The 24,198-nt window shown below is 44.8% G+C and overlaps 1 protein-coding gene across 1 annotated transcript in view; it reads right to left on the bottom strand.

Annotated features, from left to right (window-relative positions):
• Window positions 1-22,041, bottom strand: part of ETV6 (ETS variant transcription factor 6) — a 132,743-nt gene extending 110,702 nt beyond the window's left edge. Inside the window, exon 1 of the mRNA XM_031603190.2 lies at window positions 21,636-22,041. Coding sequence (XP_031459050.1) covers window positions 21,636-21,668 — 33 coding nt within the window. The 5' untranslated portion in view covers window positions 21,669-22,041. The remainder of the gene's footprint in view (window positions 1-21,635) is intronic.
• Window positions 22,042-24,198: the final 2,157 nt, after the last annotated feature.

Genomic DNA, 24,198 nt, shown 5'->3' with positions numbered 1-24,198 from the left:
AGCTGTTGTTTTAGACTTTTAGCCATGATCATCAATGTAAACATAAAAGTTCTCAATTATTTTACCCCCAAGCTATCAAGAAACTCACCCTATATTTGGCCAAAACTAAGTGCAGGTCCATAAAAATCTCAATAGATGTTTACAGGAGACAGGCCTAAGTCATGGAACCTTACATCATACAAGTTTTGCAAAATTCTACTAATTTGGTTATGAAAGTTCAGCAAAATTATCTGAGATAAACTTAATGTACCTGAGTATGGTAAAGACAAGTTTCAGAATTGGTTATATGAACCTTCTCTCCTCCATTTGCATCACAAATTGCAAGTTTGTGAGAGAGGAGAGTATATTCCTTACTCCAGCAGGGTTGATAATTGCTAATCTTGGTCTTCTGAGATGTTGCAAAGATGAGCAATCACTTCCTGCACCATCAGTTCCATCTGTCCCATGCATCTCCTTCCTTAGCAGAATAGAAATAAGAAAATATTCCTTTGAATCATGGCTTTGGCATTCTACTAACTATTGAAGGGGGGAGGGGGAAATCACTATGTTTGTGCTATTTAACTCAATCTGTCTGTCTATGAAATTATGAGGTCAAACTAACTTGATTCTTACCAGTTCAGCAGTACCTTTACAGCATGACTGATTTCTGTTCTCCTTCCACTAATCAGTCTTTTCTTTCCTTTTCCACTCATCTTTAGAAACCAGTTCATCCTCTTCAATGCTTACAGAATATGCTTTTCCTCCTTGGAAACTAAGTTACCTAACGTTTCAAACACCTCAGACAACAAACACAGACTACTCTGCCCTTACACATTTAAGGACCACTGTATACTGTACAGATAGCTAACAGTTAAAGCCTCTTAGTACAGTAAGACAGTAGAGCAGCATTCCTCATTTATTGCCAGGAGAAACTGAGGCACAAAAGAGAAACATGGAGAGGACTCAAGGAAAAATCTGTAAGAAAACAGTATAATATAATACACACCAGATGATGATGTATATAATGTAGATATATAACATAGCAATAGTAGTAGCATGCACAACAGCAAAATAATATGATTCCAAATTTATGAGCAGAAATTTATTTCAGTGCCAATTATTAATGAAAATTCCAATTGGTTTTAATTGTAACAGTTTAAACCCCAAGATAAGATAATATTGCTCACAAAAATTATGGATTTTACAGATGAAAAGAAACAAAGTATGTATATTCCAGAGATATGATACTGAAACTTATCCTCTTGTAAACAATCTCACTGAGCAAATCCAATGTAATGAAAGTTCTGAACCATATTTTTCCAAAACCAGCTGCAAAGACCTCAGTAATGATCAAAATGAACAGTGCCTTGCACGATGTATGAAAGGAACGCAGGCAGCATATGGACTTGTAACACTCCTTCTAGACACTGTAAGCCCATCATCCTGCAAACAGCTCCTGAGTTGAGATTCTGGAAAAGGTAGTTTTCCCAGCAACAAGAAATAGCCTCTCATACAAACACTAGGCTGGCTGTCAAACCCTTGGGTTCATTAGAGCAGCTTCTCCTGCTGACCTAAGTCTGCTCCTCAGCATAATCATGAAACATTTTCTGCCAGGAGGATTGTGAAGACCAAAGCTCTCTTTAGAGACTGGCAAGCAGATGTACAGAAAGAGTCATGGCTTGTTTGGTTTGAGGTTTGTTGTTTGTGTTTTTAGGTTGTGTTTTTCTAAACTGAGGTATGACATCGTTTAAATGCTCAAGGCATGACTAAGAGGGGTCACAGCATTGCTGTACTGAAGTGTCTGCTCAGTGACCCCATGCTACCTCTGAGTGGCTGGTCTCAGTCCACCTGGAGGCTCAGGAACTCCTTTTCAAGTCAGCTCAACCCAACAGCCAACCACCAGGCCACAAACTGCTTGTCTCCATCTCCCACAACCCAAATGGTAACACTTTCTTTCTGTTAAGGACTCTTTGATTCACATCCTTACTGGTAAGGCAGGTTCTACAGGCCAGATGTTGACACCCTTTACACCAGCAAGTACATCTTTGTATGGCCTGGCAGCTTGGGTGATGCTAATGGTCCGGCATAAGTGGAAATGGCCCTGCAGTCTGAGTTCAGTGAACAGTTCTGCTCACGACACCCTGAAAAGAGAAGGAACTGTATGGCAGCTATTGCCATGCCTATTGTTAAATACATGATTAAATGTGATGCAGGTGCCCAGAGCACTGAACTACAACAAACCAGGTCGCTATTTCCATCTTAGAATAGCACACTCTAAACAAGCTCTTCCCTTTTCATCACTGCTCCTCTCTGCCTCCTTTTCCCAATTAGATAAACAGAGAAAACAACATGGATTTTCTTTCTAACACCTTTAGAAATAGTGTTGGGAACACAAAACCAAAGCTGCGGATACAAGCTCCAGTTCTGCCCAGCAGATCACTTCCCTGGGAGCCCACACTGTTTCCTGTTACATGGTGCCCAAGCAGAGGCTGAGCTATTTTCCAAACAATTCAGAGAAGACAGCCAGCAAACCTCTGTCATCCAGCTGTTACACAACTGCACAAGGGGGTAGGAAGGGTGCCCCTCTCTGACCACATCATATGCAAAGACAGCTTTGCTAATGCGGTATCCAGGATTACCCTGCTCCATAAAAAAAAGCAACAGGAGATCACTCAGCTGCTGGGCCATCCAGGAAAGGTTGGCAATGGGGCAGGAAGGCCTGGAAAATCTAACACAGGAAAATAAGGAAAGTCTGTCCTATTAGCATTTCAACATCCTGTGGGGAACAACTCTTGGCTGTCATTTATGGATGAGAAAGGGACAAGAAAACTCTGAGAAGGAAGCTCAGAACAGTGATGTAAACAAAGTCTTGAAGGTTCAGGATGGCTGCTGCTATGATTGGAAAGCAAGTCCCCACTGTCCCATTAGCACACCAGATGCCAACGTCTGGCACAGCCAGCTTAAGGCAAGGAGTTTTGCCCTGTTCAGGAAATACTTACAGGAGCTGGAGGAAGAATGCAAGCACTGATGGACTAGCATCCAGCCTGACAAATCACAAATCTGCAGCAGAAAAACAGCTAGCTGGATATCCCACCTCTCCTCCCAGTTGCAGTGCCTTCACAAGACGTGACCCAGGCTGTTCCTCACACCTCCTCCACAGATTAAAAGGGTTGCAGATGCAGACCTACAGACATGTGCAGACTTACTGCTGTCTTCTGGATAACACAGCTGTACTAGCAGTGTGCTCCACGGACCCAGCCACGCTGACAAAACTGCACCCCTGGTGAACATGTATGCTTTGCCAGTGGACAGAGGTGATCTTTGCAGTGCTAAAGCTTTGTCACATGGCCACATTTATCTTCAGACCACTCTGCCAACATGCTCTGACTGCTATTCTTGTCCGTGTAAAGCACTGATACAGCTTCAAAAAGATTTTCCTTCCTTTCTCTGGCTTGCACTCCCACACTTCAGGAAGCTGTTTGAGCTTCCCCACCTCTCATTTTCTAATCTGTGTGCGCACACTCACATACACTCCCCACCAGCTCTGCTTCAAACCACAGGTGGCCAAAAAAAAAAAACCCACCACTTCTGCAAGACTGTAGGAGTGAGGAGGGAAACAAAAAAATGGGCAGCATCCTTATGTGAGACTTAAGTGCTAAACAAGCCCAGTTCCAAACAGTGCAGAGCAAGATGCATTTGTACTCACCACAAAATGGCTACATGCGCAAGCAAAATTCTTCAAGGTTCCCCTGGGCAATGAAAGCTCTTCCAGGAACCTATCCCCCTGCCCTTTCTCAAAGCATTTAAGAACTAGGGATATTCCACAGGCAAGGAAGGATGCTCAAAGTGAGCTCCCTCCCCCAGCATTTCCACCACCTTTCTGTAAAGCTTGAGTGTAGCTCACATGGCTCCTAACTTCCAAAGGAATTCCCAGTTCCCCAGTAAAACACATGGAAACAACCTCTGGTGGTAAGGGGAGATGACAGAAAGAAGTGACCTAGGAGGAGTGAGGGATTGTTATTTACAAAGCTGCGAACATCCCTCTACACACATACACACACACACACACACACACCACATGCACCACCTTTCCTTTTCTGCTGTACTGGACCCAAGTAATAATTGGCTCAAGCAGTGTTATTGTGCAATCTCAATTCAAGGATGGATCCAACCAAAATGATTCTCAGGTACACAAGCAAGCCCAGCAGGGGCAGCTCCAAAAATCTCTGTCCAGCTGCTCAAACAACCTGACGCAGATCCGTACAAGCAACTACTGCACCTTGGAATGTGCATGTTCTCAAACAAGGTGGCAAAAACTTGCTACTTCCAACCTAGGAGAAAGAGGGAGTAATCCCTAGAAGCCAACAGGTAGGCACTGTCTCCTAATAGAGCTGAAAGTCTGCTAACAGCGAGGCAACAGTGCATTTTGGATGTAAACAGGTTGCTCCAAAAGTAATGCCTCCTATTTATTTCCATGTAAATTGTAACAGATACAAAGAGTACAATAATACTATTTGATAGCTACAAAACACTATTTTTCAACACAGTCACCATCATTTTAGCTATGCATTTTCACCAGAGATGAACAAGAACCTACATGCCATGCTTGTAAAAACCCACAAGGCCATCTGGACCACGGCTTGTCTTTCATGTTGCTGTCACCCCTGCTGAAATGCACCACTCACCCCCTCACTGCGCTCACATCCACTGCTTTGTCTCCATAAATGTTAAGCAAGCATCAACGAATACCAATGCATACCATTTTTTTCCGCATGGAAGAATTCAGTGACACACTGTTGCTTCATACACACTTCCACATCAGACGCCATTTTGTCAGACTGCCCCTCTGCTACCATCTGTCACAGAGTAACAAAATGTAATGGAACACTGGTGGGAAGGTTCAGCCCCAACTGCTGTACCATCAACATCCACCTCTGATGCCGCCGGCCAATAAAATAGGAGGCATTACTTTCAGGGCAGCCCTTGTATTTCAGAGAAACATAGAGGGTACCACAGTCATTCAGCAGGGCTTGCATGGAAGCTACCTTTCTAAATCAAGTATTTTTGTTTTTATATAATTTGTTTCCATCAAAATAAATAAATAAATAAATAAAATCCTTTCTTTCAGATGTTTAGGAATTATTCTTGCTGATTACAGCGTTCCAAGAAATATCTGTAAATAGCCAAGTCTTCTATCTAAGGTTTCTTTTCTAATCTAAAGAAAAAAAAATTAATCATTGGACCTCTTCACTGCCTGGTACCAGCTGTCATTCTATCCACGTTGAACTGGTCTGCAGTACTACTAGTCTACCATCCCGTCACCTATGAACGGAGCACAGTTGTCTATGGAGAGGTGAGAGAAGGAAATCATATCTCCACGATGTCGCCAGAGACAAAACCAAGAAAGATGAGCACTGAAAATATGCGAGAAAACAATTTAACAACAAATGGAGATTTCTTCCAATACATGCAAGGAACTGATAATAGAATAACATTCAGATGACCAAGTGAAAGGTCAGGCTGAATGGTGCTTTGGGCAGCCTTGTCTAGTGGAAGATGCCCTTGGTCAAGGCAAGGGGCTGGAAGTAGATGATCTTCAAAGATCCCCTCTAACCTAAACTATTCTATGTTACTGTGAATGAAAAATGAGTGGATAGCAGCTAAACAACCTAATGAAGTAGCTGCTGCACCAGTCTCATACTTGTCTTTTTTGAAACTTAAAACATTCAGGAGATTTCTCAGACAAGAATGAAGAGGGGAAAAAAAACGTCCGAAGTATGTGAGCCTAGTTTTCCAACTTGCACGTAATACAGAGGCTTGGGAGGAAAATATGACTCCATGTGATGCACTGAGATGGGGCAGTTAGGCAGCCTTTCATCACAGCCAGCATCCATCCCCTTCTCCTTTCTCCCCCATCAATAATGTACATACATCTAGGAGAGCTGACATATCCAGGCAAGATCAGCCTTAAAATCTGCCAGGCCTCAAGTTGTGAAGTCTTGACCTGGTGCTGGAGAAAAGGCAGGTAATCAGGCAGTGAATCACATCTTGCAGCTGCAGGGAAGCAGCAGAGAGGCTGCTGTCCACTGCTCAAGTGTAATAGTGGTCAGCAAGTAGTATCCCTCCCCAGCCATCTGCCTATGTGACAGACATCCAGCAGATTCTAGATAGAGCATCTGCACAGCTGTGGGCAGTCACCAGCCTCACTTGAGGCTAAACACGGAATGGGGACAGCTACTTGGATTGGGAGTTGAGAACAAAATACATACTGCGGGTCTATCACCTGCCTGTCTGGCAGGTGTCATAGGGAGGATGTAAAACACTGGTTTAAAACATGCAATGGACTCCTTTCACAGCCTCCCTCTGGCCTTCAATTTAATACCTTAAAAGAAAGAGTAAAGCTACTTAGTACTGCCACCATTTCCTATTTTTGTTGCTGTTTGTACAGTCATCTGCAAAGCTAATGAGAAACTGTCATTATTAGAAAATGCCTAATTTCTGAGGGAAAGGTGTTGCTTCAGTCAACTTCCTTGAGTCTAGAAAAACAAATTAAGAATGGAATTCTTAAAAGCTGATTCATTCCGCTCTGTACAAGAATACCTCAAAATAAAAACAAAAGAAACTGACTTTCCTCTTCGCAAATGCTTAGGAATCTGACCAGACTTCCAAGTTTTCTTAACCAATGACATTTTTTTTCATCCCACATTTGAACTCTTGGAAAAGGAGTTATTTAAAAAGCAGTAATATTACCTGCGTATCAAGTCCCTCAGCTAGCTATCAGCTGAAAAGCACTATTTCACACTAAAATCTAGACAAATCTCCAGTGCTGGGGTAATATAAGCTGACAGCTTGACAGTTCTACATTGTAGAATTTTTAGTATTAATTTTCATTAAATTTTAAATTTATTATCCTGGACATGGCTGAGGCCTACTTTCATGCATGAACCAACAGACCATTGCCTTTGAGAGTCTTCTAATAAGAGTTCAAAACAGAAGGTTTAAAAAAAAAAAAAAAAAAGTGAACTGCCCCAAAACCACATCCAGGCACTGTTAAATCATGTGTCCTACTGACTGCAATCCAGCAACATTAATTATACCGGTAGGGGTTACAGTAAGATCACTATTAATTACTCGTACTACAGAGGCACAAACAGTTTCTACTGAAGATCAGATTCCATTTTGCTAGGCATTATGCTTTATGGAGGGGCAATCACATTAAATGACTTCAAGGTCACAGAGCACGACGCAGCAGAGCAGAGACTGAACTAAAGCCTTCTGTACCTCTGTATAATACCTTTAAGCCAAACCTATCCTTCCTGTCCAGGATAATGCATACATGTGCCAGGCTGGCAAATTTTACAATCACATCACAAGGCTAGCATAGAAGACTTATGAAAAATAAACTAAAACCTATGAGCTGGCCTAGTTTTCAATAGAAAAGATGTCAAAGACACCCTTCGTGCCACAGCTAATACAAGGTATATATTGAGTTCACAGGAAAGCTGTGGTGATGTGGCTCACGAAGAGCTAGCATTTATGGGCTGAATGCATAATTTCCATGTTAGCATGTTTCAGGGATACAGTTTTAATAGATAATTGAAACTCTGAAATGACCTCTGGATTAGGCACATGGGATGAACTTCCTCCCCTGACCCAGAGAAGCTTCACGCTTTGATGCACGGTTAAGCAGGTCCAGTCTGTCTGTCAGCCCTGGCAGTACAGAGCAGCATAAATTTGCAATCATAAAGCAGGAGGGGGGTAGTGTTTGCTGTTCTCAGTCTACCTCAGAAGACTCAATACATGCAAGCACCTTCTCATATTAAAGCAGTATTCTCCTACAATTAAGGCTAAAAGGCACAGCTCAGGTATGTTCAGAAATGCAAAACAAGCCACAGCACAGTTGGAAATCCACAGATGTCAGGCAGCAGGGCCTGATGCTGATAGTAGAAGGTTCCTTCATACCTCCAGGCAACACCTCTACCCTTCATGCAAATTGCCCATGCTGTTTGAGATGCTTGGTCTCTGCTGGTATCAGAAAAGGGAAAATGGTTTCTTAACAAAGAACTACATTTTAACAGCCAAAAGTAACACTGACCAGTTTTCCTGAAGTTACTTTGTTGAGTCTAAAGGGACAGCCCTTGTACTGAAAACGGGTGGGAATCTTTAAGAGCTTTGGTTGTGATTTCAAGTGACATGCATCTAGCCACAGCCTTACCCAGAATTTCATCAGCACATTAATCCCAGATCAACTGGCACCGCCACTAAAAACATGTGCCCTGCCCTCCTGTACCCATCTCCATGTGCTAGCACAGGCTGTTCACCTTAATCCAGACCTACTGCCCTATCCAGCACATGGCTGCACAAACATCCGTGCCAGCACAAGGGAGGAGGAAGGGGAAGGGTGGGACAGATCCTGCATGGAGCTACCACCTTATCCTGAACAAACGTCCTCAAACTACTTCTGCAGCAAAATAACAAAGATGCACTGTTGTAATGCCTCTAAAGAATAGTTAGAGACCCCCATCAAAGCAATCAACTAAACATCAGCCTGAAGCTGGACATGGCAAATATTCCTTCACAGACACTACCCAAGGAAGGAGGGAAGGTGCAACTCCATACCATAAAAGACTGCAGGAACTTGCAGACCCAGTGAAGGATGAAGATCCAGGCCTCTTGATCTAGTCATAACTTTCCCTTGCCTACAAATCTTGACTCTTCTTCATAATATGCTAAGATCCCCACTTCTAGTAGTACCAAATACCTCTGTGCTTCAGAAGGAAACAGTTCTATATATACAGAAGCCCTCACCAAACAGCTTACAGCCCAACAAGGTAGCCTGCAATGTCCTACCTGCACTTATCACTAACAAAGAGGGCAGAATTTCAGGAGAATAACCATAAAAAGGGAATTGACAGAACATGTAAGAAAGAGCCAAAATAGGAGACTAGACACTAGTTGGCCATGAGGGAAACAGATGTCTCAGCACAAATAACTCGTTCCTGGAAAAATGTTTGGTTTCTTGGGCTTCTTAACAAGCCACAGCCAGCAGAATTAACAATGACAGTGAGACCTGAGAGCAAGAAATGGAGAGAAGGATGTTAATGACCTGGCCACGCGAACAGCCTGCTACTTCTGCACGTTGAGATCTGAGCGTTGCCCTTTCATTTAAGGCAAATGCTATGCAAGCCAGCAGCAATGGGAAGTCAGAAAGGTTATGATTACCCTTTCATCTAACAAGCTGTTAAGAAATCAAAGCTAAGGTACTTTCCATTAATGGTCTATGCCACTCCTAGTTTACCATTGTATTGCCATATAGGTTATCAAACCCTACCTTTTTTTCCACTGGGAAGAAAAGATCAGATAGAGACTATCGCTACTTTTTAAAACCATGTGTATCATTTAACTCCTGCTTCAAGTAACTTGAAGAGCAAAAGGGCCCTCCAATTACCAAAGGCTGTGTTTTCCCAGTTATTTTGCCATCACTATTTTCAGAGCTGGGCTTCAGTGATGTGAAAGAAGAGGTAAAAATCTTTAGCTACTTGAGAAAAAAAAAACAACAGCGTGGAGTCTGTACATGAATGAGCATTTGGAAATACAACAAAGAAGAAGGCAGAGCACCAAAAAAGGCTGACATCAGAAAATTGAGCCCTGCTTCATCCATACTAAAAATACAGTGGCATTACAGAGTGCACAGTTAACTAACTGCTCATTTGTTCACAGCCATTGCTTCAAGCACCCAGTTCTACGATGCCTCAACAAGATTGATACCCAAAGCTTAAGTCTGAATAGGAAATCCAAAAGTCAAAAAGTTGAGTGCAGTGCGAACAGATATCAGATGTTATAAATTAAAGACAATCACAGCACTCGGACAAACAAGATATTCCTTGACCAGAGGACTGCATAATTACTGTGTTCTCACACTGAACTGGAAAAGCTTACATATGTGAGTCTGCATGTAGCACATGGACATACGATAATTCTGCATGAAATCATAAAATCATGTTCCTTGTGTTTAACACTGGACAACAAAATTCCCTCAGCTACTAGTGTCTTTTGAGAATAGTCACAAGACTTTTTTTTATTATACCCATGTTGGTAGCAGGTAGAACATTTCAGGCTGTGTGGTCAAGGATGAGCTCATGGCAAGAGGACAGCAAGTCAGGTGGCACTTCAAGGCTGACTTGCTTACATGTCAACTGGAGGACTTGGCAGAGGACACACAGGTATTTGCAGGTTTTTTTTTCTTTTAGCCAGCTCAGCTTTATAGTTTTAATTGTTCACTACCTGCATTAGCACAAGACAAGCATGATTTTGAGAATAGTTCACTTGTGCTAAAGGAAAACATTTTGTCTACACAGGGTCCCACGAGAAGGTCCTGTCTACCAGCTTACTCATTTCTTAATCATTAGTGTAGAAAAATGAAGTCTAGGCACTTGGTAAATAACACTTCCTCCTCAATTTTTCTCAGCTGTTCAGAACCTAAAAAGAAGAGTCAAGAGACAAAAAGCAAAAAGACCAAACTACCAAATTAAGATGGTCACTCCAAAGCAGGTTGCACGCATGCTGATGGCATAAATTAATGGAAGTGCTGGACCTGTCCCTGTATTGTATAACACCTGTTCATCAGCAATACAGTCATGCAGCTGCCTGTTTGTCATCCAAACAAACGCATCCTCATCTTGCAAGGAACTGTGTTCACTTGTCTCTTATCAACCATCAGAAGAGGTGTGGCTGGCATAGCACGTAGCACTTGGATTATCTAAGAATCTAATTATTTTTTCCACCCTCTATCAGCCAAATCTTGAGAAGAATCTAGAGAAATAAAACAGGCCAAAGCCCTTTATGCCAATAAATGGCATCACAGCTCAGGAGGAGAATCAAGGACAGGAAAATCCCCAAGAGTGTTCTGGAACAACATTCACTGAGAAGTACTTCATAATCTGAAGAACATTCATCTCACGAATTTCAGATGGTCAGGCTGCCTCTGCTGAGGACATATCAAAACAATAGCAAGAAACAGAGCAGAAAGCCTGATTCATGTGAGTGGTTTTCTCAACTACTACTACTTTTCCACCCGTCAGACATATCAGTGGAGAGTGCAGCATCAAAGTATGAGAAGCCTAAACAAAAACAGAAATACAGTAGGTCTGGTCAGACCAAGGGTCTGCAAAGGCCAGCACCACATCTCCAGTAACAGCCAGTAAGAAATGCTCAGGGCAAGAAGATAAGAAACAAACTCTCTCTTGCATGCTCCTCCAGCAATTCATAAGTTTCGTGTTTTCTGAGCCAAGGACTGCAACTTTATCTTTGCAATTCATGGTCTCACATAGATTCAATCTAATAAAAACCATCTACTGAAAAGCATCTCCTTTTTGGTCCTGCATTGTAACTTTTAGCAGTAAATTTGATAGCTTCATTGTATGACATGTATGCTGGATATTTCTATTTGACCCTCCTAGTTTACTGGATTTCTCTAACAAAAAATAAATATTCCTGATTCAGCTTCACTCTGCCTCTTAAGAGCTTCGTATGAGAATGTTCATGATTTTCACAGGACTCTGCAAAAGGCCCCACCTTGGAGTTCCTGTCACAGCAAACTCCTTCCTTTTCCTTCTTAAATCCCTCACTTCCAATCCCACTCTATTTCCTTTGCTCCTGTTTTCCTTCCTCCACTAACTTAAGAAATTTGCTGCCGTCCCACAGACTTGCCATAGTCCCACAGATTGCTTAGAGCAGGTGACTAGAAACATGGACACCAGATCCACATTTGGTTCCAACAGCTACCTATCTATCCAGGCGTAGAGGGCCATCCCATGTGAAAGACTGTACCTTGTGGCAACGCTGAGTACATTTCTGTGTATTTAGCTTATGAAGACAGATGGGCTCAGAGCAGCATAAGCACGGAGCTCTAATGGAAATCAAGACAGAAGCTTTAGCCTTGAAATGCTTGCTTATATAGACTCGTTCATCGCCATATAACCCTTTGCCTCTCAGGCAGGAGCAGTAGGATTGCAAGGTACTCATCCAGTAATCACCCCATTAGCACGAAGGGAGACCACTAGCTATGGGACTGATAAACCTAAGGATCACATAATGTCCGAAGAGAACAGTGAGAGGGGAGTCTCAGACAGGCAGCAGGCAAAAGAGCCTGAAAAGACCATGCAGGGAGAGCATGGTGTTATTTTTCTGCAGCTCTAAGCGCCAAGGAACTATGTGAAGACACTCAGCTCCACACTAATGAAGAAGGGCAATCACAGCTCCCTCTTACTCAAAGGAAACCGGCTGCAGCAACAAACACATTAAAACACTGAGCTAATGGAGACTTTCAAGTACCTTTGAAAACATACACCTATACTAGAGGATGAATGTTAAAATCTGTTCTTTCAAAGGTTTTTTTTTTGATTTTTTTTTGTTTGTTTGTTTTTTAGAGTTTTTTGTTTCATTTGGAACCTTAAAGCTTGTTCTGCATCTATGATGCCTTCCCCTATTGTCTGCAAAGCCAAATATTGAGGCTGAACTGGAGAAATACCCCTAATGTCAGCTCATTTTCTACTGCTTTGGCCTTACATTTCTAACAAAGCTGGGTCATACCACTAACCATTAAAAGAAAAATCACAACAAAGGATAACCTGAGGAAGCCAGAAAAACCTTCTGGCTAATGCTCTATTTCTAACCCACTTCATTTAAATGTGAACCTAAAACAAGTGTACTGAGACCCAGTCATAGCTATAATAGAAAAAAAAAAAAAAAAAAAAAAAAAAAAAGGAAATTTAAAGGTAAATACCAAGTACAAAACAATACCAAAGTATGAATAAAAGTCACAGCATTTGAACTAGTGGGACCCACTGTCATACACCTAAGCCCAAGGCTGCCACAGAGTCAAGACCGCTTTAGACAACAGGTACAGAGAGTATTTTCTCCTTTCTATTTAGCCAATATATCCATTGCAAAGCTGGAAAATGCTCTGGAGCTGCAGAAATGGAAGGCTTGTTTTCTTACTCCAGTCAATAAATAAATACAAGGGGTGAGGAACTAAATACCTCACTAAATCAGCAAGACAAGCAATCAGTGCAATCACAAAAAAAAATTATTTGCTTAAAAAGAAAATTTGAATCAAGTAAAAAATATGTCAAAATGTACCAGATGCTTCCTTTTCAAGTACAAATATCAATTCGCTTACTTAAGATCACTTTTAATTCTCAGGGTTTGGGGGACACAAAAGGTGGTTGTACATGTAACTGCATCTCACTGCAAAGCCAAATACAGTCTATCATAAATAGCATGTTAAAAAATAAAAATCAATCATTCACCAAATAAAGTAATTCATTATTTTCCAAAATTAAAAGGTTTAAAAAAAGCTAAGGAAAACTATGAGGCCATGTAATTACCTATATAGATACTTCTGAACACTGCATAGGTTAGCAGAAAGGAGAACTAGATTTAGGCTAAAGACCATGTTTAGCTGCAGATCAGTGCTTTAATGGCTCTTCACAGATGTGAACCAGTCTTTCTTTAAGACAAAGAATGAAGTACACACGCAAAACTATCAAAACTGATTTGTAAATCTATTCCACTCCTTGGTGCTTTAAAAAATTCAAAGGTCTGTACAAAGGACAGCACTTCTTCATGAAAGAGATGGTTCAGCAACTGCTCGCAGCATCTGGCCAGGTAGCAAAGCAGCAGCTCCTGTCCCCATCCCTGCAGCCTCCAGCAGAGACACCATTAGTTGCATACATGAAAAAAAAGAGTTAATTCTTCAGAAACCCATTTCATAATGGTGATAATGGGAACTGTTCAACCCATATTCGGCTCCTGGAAGTAAACAATGTCCATCCCTCAAAACTAGAAAACTCCTGTTTTTCAGCACTGATCTGTAATTCCCCTTCCATGTATTCCCTGAAGGTTTTCCCCTTTTTCATTTGAATCTGAATAATTAAAGCAACAAAACCAATCTCTTGCTACTCCAAGCAATTCAGACTCTACAAGACCCCCGAAGACTCACAGACAGATTCTTCCTCAGCTCTCTTCACAAATAACAAGTGCTCTTGAAATCAAGACTGGTAGGGGTTGAGTCAGAGACTTCAGAAACAATTTGGAGGAGACTAATAACTACTTGAGACCAGCCTTATAGTTTGCAGAATTTTACACTGGAGCATCTACATGCCCGTGTAATATCAGAGCATGTCTGACTTGCCTGGGATCTTGTCTCTAAAGGATAAGAAGTCCATCTCAGGAAAGTCTTAATAGAAAAAGCAATCTTCTCCCATGGTAATTACAGAGGTTTTTTCCCCCAGTAAAAGCTGTCAGGATTAAAATCTTCTATGTATTCCTCTACCCACTTTTTAAAATCCATTTGTATTTACAGCCTCTGCAGCATCCTGCAGCGGTGAGTTCCATAATTTAACACAGATGGAAGAACTTGTTTCAAACTTGCTCAGTGGTAATTTCATTGCTTGTGTAGTTGTGTACTATCAGGTAATTGCTCCCCATACACTACTACTGTGTGATTTTATAGATCTCTATTATATCGCCCTCAGCAGTCTCCTTTTCCAAACTGAGTCATTTGAAGAGTCACAGGCAATTTAGCTTCTCTTCCTATGGAAGGTTCCCCAGGCTTTTCATCAACTTCACTACACATTTCTGTTTATTTTCCAGTGCCACTACAAGCCCTCTTAATAATCAGTAAAATATGCTATAACCAGAACCAACACACAGCATGAATTCAAAATGCAATATACAGATCACTTCTGTTTTGCTCTCAGTTCCTTTCCTGCTACAGGTTTAATTGCCTGTTTGACCTCTAGCTGAAACCTGAGCTCATTTTCCCTTTCATTTCTCCACAGAATTGTTTCCTAAAATCAGATCTCAGGTATAAGGCCTATCAGCAGACAAACCAAGATCAATAGCACAGGACTGACTAGCTCAAGGAGACCTCACAGTTTCTGTTAAGCAGAAGAGCCATGAAAGCACCCTGCTCAAAACTGCCAGGGGGAAAAGAAAAACTGGAAATACCTCACTTTATCCTCTTCTCTGAGCCTGCAGAGCCCAGCTACTGTCCATCAGCATGATCAAGCCGACTGTATATGCTATTAATTCCCCCTGATAGTGCTTTGAGGTTTAAGAGAAGTTGTGATTTATCTCATCTGGGAGGTAACAAAAGCCAGCACATGGTCAGCCAACGGTGGTTCTGATGATTCAGCTAGTGTGGGGTGACTTGCTAAGGCACTATCTTCACTGTGTTTGAACCCAGTGTTTACAGGGCAACACACTACACACAACACAGGCCACATACCATGAAATATTTTACAGCTTATAACCTTCTTCCCCTGGAAGCTACACCTACACTTTCCCCAAATCCTCTTCCAGTGAGCCCATTCACTGAACTCATTTGACCGTGCAACAACCACTCAGACTGTCATCTGAGGAGAGCATTTTATCTCTACCAGCACCCCGGTTCTTGTAACTTCCCAGTACTCTGGGACACAGCAGGATCCTTTTCCCTCTGTGAAAAAACCTCAGCCCTTCTCTTCCTCATCTCCACAGTACCTGCAGATGCATGCGCCCACACCAGGCTGTCCACTTTTAAACTGGAGAGAGCTGGTCCTCTAGAGCTGTGGCTCCAGATCAGAGCCACCGCTAAGGGCAGCTCACCACTGACATCCTATTGGCTCTATAGGCTTCAAGCTGCACCTCTGTGGGGCTCACTGGAAATCTCCCAATCACTCTTTGCTGATGTGGCATCAAGGACCCATCTGCTGGGAAACGATTCTTCCAGTGGCTTCCACTGACGAGCCTTGCCACAGAGCTTATGGCTCCTCAAATCTTACTGCCTGAAACGTCTGACCCTGGACAGGTTTGAGAAGATCTGGCTTTTGTGTGCTTTTATACACAGGGCAGACTGAAAGAAAAGAACTTGCCATTCAAGGGGTAGTGTGCTGTGGCAATGTTCTGCAGTTCTGCTCTACCAGAAAAAAAAAAAAAAGGAGACATCTGTCAAAGGGTGCAATCCCAGCAAAGATGAGTTCCTAGACAGTGGGAAGGAGCTCCCCAATACTGCTGTTATATTGGGTTTATTCCATTCAACATTCAAGCACATCAGTAGAATTTCACAGTGCACCATTAAAGATGGAGGCTTATTTTACAGCAAGTCCTTTTAAGGGGAAAAAAAAGGAGAACAAAAGAAAATGTGGTTTGCAGATTCTGAATGCCTCACCCTAACTGGATAATTCTATCCCTGAATTCTAGTAGTACTATCTCTGGCATTTTATTAAACATTTCATTTATCTGGTAGAACTCCAAGCTCCTTGATTTCCACAGGTTCCCATACAATTCAGAAAACATTCCTAGTTTCCAGTAATAGATGCTTTGGTGGAGCCCACTGAATTCATAATGAAAAAAAATCACTTCATCCGTACTTGGTTGAAATACAAATGTTACAAATAATCTTGCTTTCTACAACATCCCATCAGTTTTAAGGATGCTCCTTTGTTGGTTTCCTCTAGATTTAACTCCCCATTTTCAAAATGAATAATTTCCAAGCTTGCTCAGACCCTACTTGGACTAGCTGGGGAAAAAAATAACAATTCACACAACAAGCAATCACTTCTAGTTCCTATCTACAACAGCTTTTCATTTAATTATAGAATTGAAAATCTAAACTCTGCATTTAATATTAGCCAGCTGTTAATGATTTAACATGCAAAATCCAGCTGTCATATTCAAAGTATTTTTGTGTGGCTATTTAACTCTCTCAGTCACACCCAGCGTTACTCTCAGCATTATACACATTTATAAAATGATTTACAATGCCATTAATTCCAATGTGCAAACATTCCACAGAACACCGACCAACATAAATAACACTGTGATTGCCTGTCTCTCTTTCTTACCCACCTTGTCTCTCTCCAGACTGCCTCAGTGCTGACACTATTTGCAAACTATACAAGGACAACCCTGAAGCAAAGGAAACTGCATGCAGCTTAACAAGGGATAACCTTTGGAAAATCATTTAGATGAAGAATCATTTGTAGTTTTCTTTAATTGCTATACCCAGTTCACTTTAGAGCTCAGTAGTATTACAGTCAAGAAGCAATATCATCTATCACTGAAAGGTCTAATTCCATTCAAAATGCATTATTTACTGCTGCTCCAAACATTCCATAAACAAACTTAACTTCAGCTAAAATTTCCAATTTATTTTCTACCCAATAGTGGCATTTTCAAAAGGAAGAAAAAAAAAACAACTATCATCTACTTTCGAGTTCCATGTGCTACTAAAGAAATACATGAGGCAAATAGCTGTCCTCTGCTCTCCAATAAAATACTGCCTAAAGACAACTCAGCAACACTAGACCCAATATTGGCTAAATTTGGCTTGCATTGTAGTCCTAAAAAATAACCCAGCAAAAGAATCAATTGCCTCAACTCTGCTGTTAGACACACAAGCAGCTGTGGTAGCCTCTGTCTTTGCTCTTGCTCTCTCTGACTGCTTAGAATCATAGAATCACCGATGTTGGAAAAGTCCTACAAGAACATCCAGTCCAACCATCCACCTATCACCAATAGTACTCATTCACTAAACCATGTCCATCAACACAACGTCTAAGCATTCCTTGAACACCTCCAGGGTCAGTAACTCCACCACCTCCCTGGGCAGCCCATTCCAGTGCTTGACCACTCTTTCAGAGAAGTAGTATTTCCTAACATTCAGCCAGAATCTCCCCTGGCGCAACTTGAGGCCATTCCCTCTAGTCCTATCACCAGTTACACGAGAGAAGTGGCCAAACCCCAGCTCACTACAACCTCCCTTCAGGTAGTTGTACAGAGCAATAAAGTCTCCCCTCAGCCTCCTCTTCTCCAGACTGAACAATCCCAGCTCCCTCAGCTGCTCCTTGTAAGACTTGTGCTCCAGACCCTCACCAGCCTTGTTGCCCTTCTCTGGACACGCCTCAGAACCTTGATGTCTTTCCTGTAGTGAGGGCCCAAAACCAAACACAGTTGAGGTGCAGCCTCACCAGGGCTGAGTACAGAGGGACAATTACTTTCCTGCTCCTGCTAGCAACACAAACCAGGATGCCACTGGCTTTCTTGGTTAACTGAACACACTGCTGGCTCATGTTCAGCTGAGCATCAACCAATACCCCCAGGTCCATTTCCTCTACACAGCCCAAGCCTCTCTGTCTCAAGCCTGTAGCATTGCCTGGGGTTGTTGTGGCCAAAGTGAGGACCTGACACTTGATCTTGTTGAACTTCAACCCACTGTCTTCAGCCCAGCTATCCAGCCTGTCCAGATCCCTCTGCAGGGCCTTGGTACCCTCAGGCAGATCAACACTTCCTCCCAACTTGGTATCATCTGCAAACATACTGAGGGTGCACGCAATGCCTTCATCCAGGTCATCAATAAAGATACTGAAGAGGACAGGCCCCAGTACTGACCCCTGGGAAAGTTACAAGTCCCCCAACAAAGTGTCAGCAGTCAAAACAGAACACCACCACTGCCACCTCATACACTGTGTGACCTAAAAATCCAGGAACAAATCAGACCACTCACCCTGCCACTCATTTCTGCAATAAACATCATTGTTTCCATGTTGCATTACAAATACTTAGCCTCACCACTACCCTGCAGAGACAGGTTCATTATTATTTTATGCCTGTTTCACAGAAAGAGAAAGCAAAGGCCAAAGTGAACATTTTCAGAAGCACTTGCTTATGATTTGCTGCTGCTCTGGGGATACCCAGCTTATGGCACTGAATCACAAATATTCCAAAACAAACACATGAAAAAAAAAAAAAAATGCAAACAGCTAATTTTTGGACTGCAGCTCAGAACTATATTACTGGCCAAAAACACAGGTTGCCCCCGCTTTCCCTTCTCACACAGTAAGCAGAATATGAGGAAACTTTTTGTCAGAAGACTTCATGATGCAAGCTGTCATTGCAAAGCACTCAAGAACCCAGTCAACTTTATAAAAGGCAGGTGTAACTGAGTTTACCTTCTGCTTATCACCACTTCTATCAGCAGAGCGTTGCTGAACTGCCTCCCTCCAAAAAGCAATTTGAGATGCAAGGTTCAAAAATACATGTAAATTATCATTAAAGGATCCTCTGTTTAATTGGGGCATTTCAGACCGGGGCTGCTGTTTTAATGGGTTGCCTCCCAGGAAACTGACTTCTCCTATAATGACACAGTGAATAGTAACGACCAGTGTTTAATTGGGACAGTGTTAGTAAAATCTGGCTTCAAAGGGATTAAATAGGCTGGTGCAAAGGAGTTAAGTGATTAATCAGATGTTAAATACGTACGTACTTTTATACTCTGGCTTTCTCCTGTGCAATCCTACACACTCTGAACTTAACGGGAGTTTTGTCACTAACACAAGAAACATCAGCCTCTTAGTAGAGGCTCACCACCAGCCTTGCAAGTGCACACTGGAGCACTGGTGGGACCAGTCGTTAAGTGCTGTACTTCTCTCTCGGAAAAGGAACTACATATACACATACCTGCCACAAAGCAAATACATAGCAATATACAATTGCACATACCGACTTGACACAAGCAAAGATACTACTGCAAGTTTATACTGATTACAAGTAGTTAAATACGTACAAAATTTCATCACCTCACAGTTTTCCTAAAACTTAGAGTGTTTCTCCAATAATGTAGATAGACAGTGCATTGAGCATCCCAAGCAAAAGTAGAGCCTGAGCTTTCACTCCCTTCATCAGAGCTTTCCACAGCTCATCACCAAGCTGCTGGGGAATTTACGGCACACGGCCTTGCCCTGTTCTGGGGCAGGGAATAAAAACAGAAAAAAAAACACCAAAATGCATTCACCATTACCACCTCCGCCAGTTCATAAGCTCCTAACGCAACACCTCAGAGGAAAACCACTTCTCAGAGCAACACAGCAGCTCTGCAGCCACTCTGACAGGCATGGAGCTTGCTCCCGTGCCGCAACCCACAGGCTGCAGAAATAATGGCACGCTCATACAGTCACACAAATGCTAAGCAGATCCTCCAAAATCTGGGTGCCCACCACAACCAGCTTTCGCTCCATCTGTCTGAAACAAGTGCCCAAAAAAGCCAACGGTACTAAGGAAAACCAAACACAAAGTTATCCAGAGTGGTTTGGTGAAGAAGTGTTATCGATTGAAATTCACTTTTCTGTCTGATAGACTTGCTATATTTGAAACGATTAAAACCAGCATCAGGAGATGAGCCAAAAAAATTTTTGCACCCCTTCTAACTGCTTCCTGTGTTCCGATGGCCCTGTATTCACTAGGACTCGGGACAATGCCTTAAGTGCTGCACATGGATGGCAGCTTCTGCTTAGGCAAAGAGAGCTGTGAGAGCCCGCACATGGGCAAAACACTGAGCAGTAAAAATAGGTCCAGACTGCAGTGCTTGGAACAGGTCACTTAAAATAGGCATTTCACATTCTGTGTGAACCTGCCTAGTTAAGTGTAATGAAAAATCAGTGGTCGGTCATTTCAAGACTCCAGTACACATTCCCTTGGCTCTCTCCCGACATCGATGCATCCCTCTCCAGACAACTCTGGAACACACTGCACCAAGGCGAGGAAAGGAGCACTTTTACTGTCCCAAAACCAGCAGCGCTCTCATTGCTGACCCGCTGAGAACACAAACCTCCTATTCCAAAGCGACCCATCTCCAAAACAAGGAAACGCAACCCACCCCACACTACTTGTCCCTGACGTCCGTCCCGAGATCACACCCGACATTCCCATGGAAGTTACTAACAAACGCGGCACAGCTGTACTGCAGTTTCTGCGTGCGGGAGTTTGCTCGGCCAACTGTGCGCGTCTGCCCGCGTTAGCGCTGCGCCGCTCTGCAACACGCACGCACTGCTCCGTGACCCCGTGCGTCCGCCGTGCTGCGGGAAGCCCAGCCGGACCCCGACGTGTGGGACCCGAGCGCCTTAACCCAGCGACAAAACAGAGCCGGGCGCTTCACACCGCAGTCACATCACAGAACCCGAAAGCCTCCTCGGCCCAAAGGTGCCGAGGGGCAAAAAGCGCGTGCTGACCGCTGCGCCAAGTTCGCTCCCTTCTCCAGCGGGCAGGGACGGGACGAACGGCATGGAAGGGAGGGTGCGGGGGGCGGGCGCTGCCCTCTGCGGGAAGGGAGGGCGCCGGGTGAGAGGGACGTTGGGGTCTGTCTGCGCTGCCCGCGCGGTGCCAAAGGGACACGAAAAGAGGCGAACTAAAAAAAATATTAAAAAAAAAAACCAACCAGAAAAACAAAGCAAAACAAACAAACAACAACAACAACAACAAAAAAAACTCGTGAGTAATAAAGAATAAAGCCAAATAAACAGAAGGAGAAAGCCGTGCCGCGCCCGCGGGAGCCCCGAGGAGCGCATCCCCTCTCGGCAGGAAACTTTCTCCCAACTTTGCGCCCCGACCCGAGGCACCGCCGCTGCCGTCCCCGCGTGAAACAGCGCGCCGCACCCCCGGGGCCGGCGGCGGGCGCGGAGGGCAGGGGGGCTCAGCGCCCGCCGGAAAAACAAGCAGACACAGAGAAGGCGACAAAACGCAGCAGAAATAAACCAAACCCGGCAAACAAAGCTAAGCGAAGCAGCGTGACACAGAGGCAAGGCGGCAGCGGGCGGGGCGGCGGGCCGGCTCGTTACCTTGATGCAGCACTGGGCAGCAGGCTCAGACATCTCTCAGGAGGAGGTCCGCGCAGCCCAGCGGGCGGCCGGGAACTTCTGGGGCTCTTCCCACCTCCCGCTCCCCCGCCGGCCCCTCAGGAGGAAGTTGCGGCCGCCACCGCGGCCCGCGGAGCTGCCCGGGATCCCCTCCCCGCCGCCGCGCTCCGGGGGGCGCTCGGAAGCTGCCGCCCCCCGCCGCGCGTGGCCGTGTGCGCGCGTGTGCGGGACCGCGCGTGTGTGAGCGCGCGTGTGCGCGGGGCAGGGGGGAGAGCGCGAGGCGGGGGGAGGGAGGGAAAGGGCGGGCGCTGCCGCCGCGGCCCCCGCTGCCCACCAGTGTTTTCCTTCCTGGAAGAGAAACCGAAAGGCGGCGCGGGCCCGGCCGGCCGCGCCCCGCCCATGAAGCCGGAGTTTCGGGGGCCCGAAAGTGACGTGAGTTCCCGGCAGCCGGCCCCGCCCCTTAAAGGTGCCGCCGCGGCGCGAAACGGCCGTGAACGGCAGCCGCCCGCGTGCGCCCTGGCGCTGAAGGACAGCCGAGAGGAAGGGGCCTGGGCGGGCGCGGCGCGGCTGGGGCCGGCGCGCTGCGTTCTGCGCCGCTCCGCCGGGGGGAGGCGGCGCGGGAGGGCCGTTGAGACGCGCCGGCGTGGGCGGAGAACCCGGCGAACGGGTGGAAGGCGGTGAACGGAGCGGCGACGACAACAATGGCCTTTGTTCCGCACGCGGGGCGGCCCCTTTAAGAGCGCAGACCTGGAAGTGGCACGGGAAGTCCGGGCAGGGCGCAGCGGTGGCTCCGCGCGGTCCTACAGTAGGCGGCGGAGGAAACGAGGAGCCCCGAGTAGGGCTGCGGGAGCTGAAGGGGGTCTCGCCTCCCCGCGCGCACACGCTATGGAGAAGGGAGCGCCGCGCTTCGCAAAGAGCGAGCGTGGCACGACGCCCAAAGGGAAGCACCGCGCCTTCTCCCGGCTGGCGTGCTGGGGACGCGGAGTCTTTCAGCCCGTATGGTGTGGCCGCGGCGTGGAAGCGCCCCGCTCTGTTTTATCGGTCGGGTTCCACGCCCTAGGGTCCGGCTGGGCTTCCCGCAGCACGGCGGACGCACGGGGTCACGGAGCAGTGCGTGCGTGTTGCAGAGCGGCGCAGCGCTAACGCGGGCAGACGCGCACAGTTGGCCGAGCAAACTCCCGCACGCAGAAACTGCAGTACAGCTGTGCCGCGTTTGTTAGTAACTTCCATGGGAATGTCGGGTGTGATCTCGGGACGGACGTCAGGGACAAGTAGTGTGGGGTGGGTTGCGTTTCCTTGTTTTGGAGATGGGTCGCTTTGGAATAGGAGGTTTTTGTTCTCAGCGGGTCAGCAATGAGAGCGCTGCTGGTTTTGGGAACAGTAAAAGTGCTCCTTTCCTCGCCTTGGTGCAGTGTGTTCCAGAGTTGTCTGGAGAGGGATGCATCGATGTCGGGAGAGAGCCAAGGGAATGTGTACTGGAGTCTTGAAATGACTGACCACTGATTTTTCATTACACTTACAACAGACATTTTACATCCCATACAGTGTGTTTGGGGCCACGTGTGAGGTCATACCTCTCCCCCAACCCCCCCTTGTTCCTGCTGTTTGTGTGGATATCTCCTGCTCTTCAGTCCCAGCCTTCATCACAGATGTGGTGAGAAAGACACCTGCTTGCCCAGGACGGGAGGCTGCTAGGATCTGCCAGCAGGATTCTGGGACAGCCTGCCACAGGCCGTTTTGCAAACCAGCACAAACTAACTCGGTGTGCTCTCTTGCAGCTTGTTACAGCTTCATTTTAAGCAGTCCAGGAATCTCTTTTAGAAAAGGAAAATAATATTCTCTCTCAGCTTAGCAACTGAAGACTTTTTAATACAGGGCCAATTCAATAACAAAGAAATCTTATCTACCCTGCTCTGCTCTACAGGACTGCACTGCTGCAGAAGAGTCATTGCATCTTGATTGCTTTTATGTTGCAGCTCTCTCTGCTATTATTCTCTCTGCTTCATCACTGTATGACATTTTCCCTTTCATCCTGCATGAATACCACTGGCTTTCCCCAAGTGCTGAGTCATTATTCTGTACCTCATGGCAAGGGAGTTTTGTGATTCCTTATGTTAAATGTAGAAATTAGAGATGGAAAGGGCCTGTTAGGTCATCCACTCCACATCCCCACTGGTAGGATATTTACAGCACGTGATTGATCCATCCACGCTAGTTTTAAGTTAGTTAGATAACAGGGCTTCCACTTCTTCCTTTTGGAGTCTGTTTCATGGTCTGACAGTTCCCATGGTTGGGAAAATATTTGGTCCATATTTTCATTTGTCCAGTTTCACCCAACTACTCCTGGTTATAACTGTGTATTTTACTACCCTATCTTTTTTTCCCTCTTTTATGGCTCTCTGTGCTTTTCACCCAGGTATCACTTCTTTTCCTCGCCACTGTTATTTGTTCTTTTCATCTCCTTAGTTTATCAGACCCTGCAGCCACTTTGTCACTGTCATTGGTCTTTAATTCTTACCCATCTCTCAACGAGCCGCTTTTAGAA

The sequence above is a fragment of the Phasianus colchicus genome, chromosome 1 (assembly GCF_987193195.1).
Source record: "Phasianus colchicus chromosome 1, bPhaCol1.hap1.1, whole genome shotgun sequence".
In the NCBI taxonomy this organism is placed as follows: domain Eukaryota; kingdom Metazoa; phylum Chordata; class Aves; order Galliformes; family Phasianidae; genus Phasianus; species Phasianus colchicus.
The sequence above is the reverse complement of the archived record's forward strand: the minus strand, read 5'-3'. Positions and strand labels throughout refer to the sequence as shown.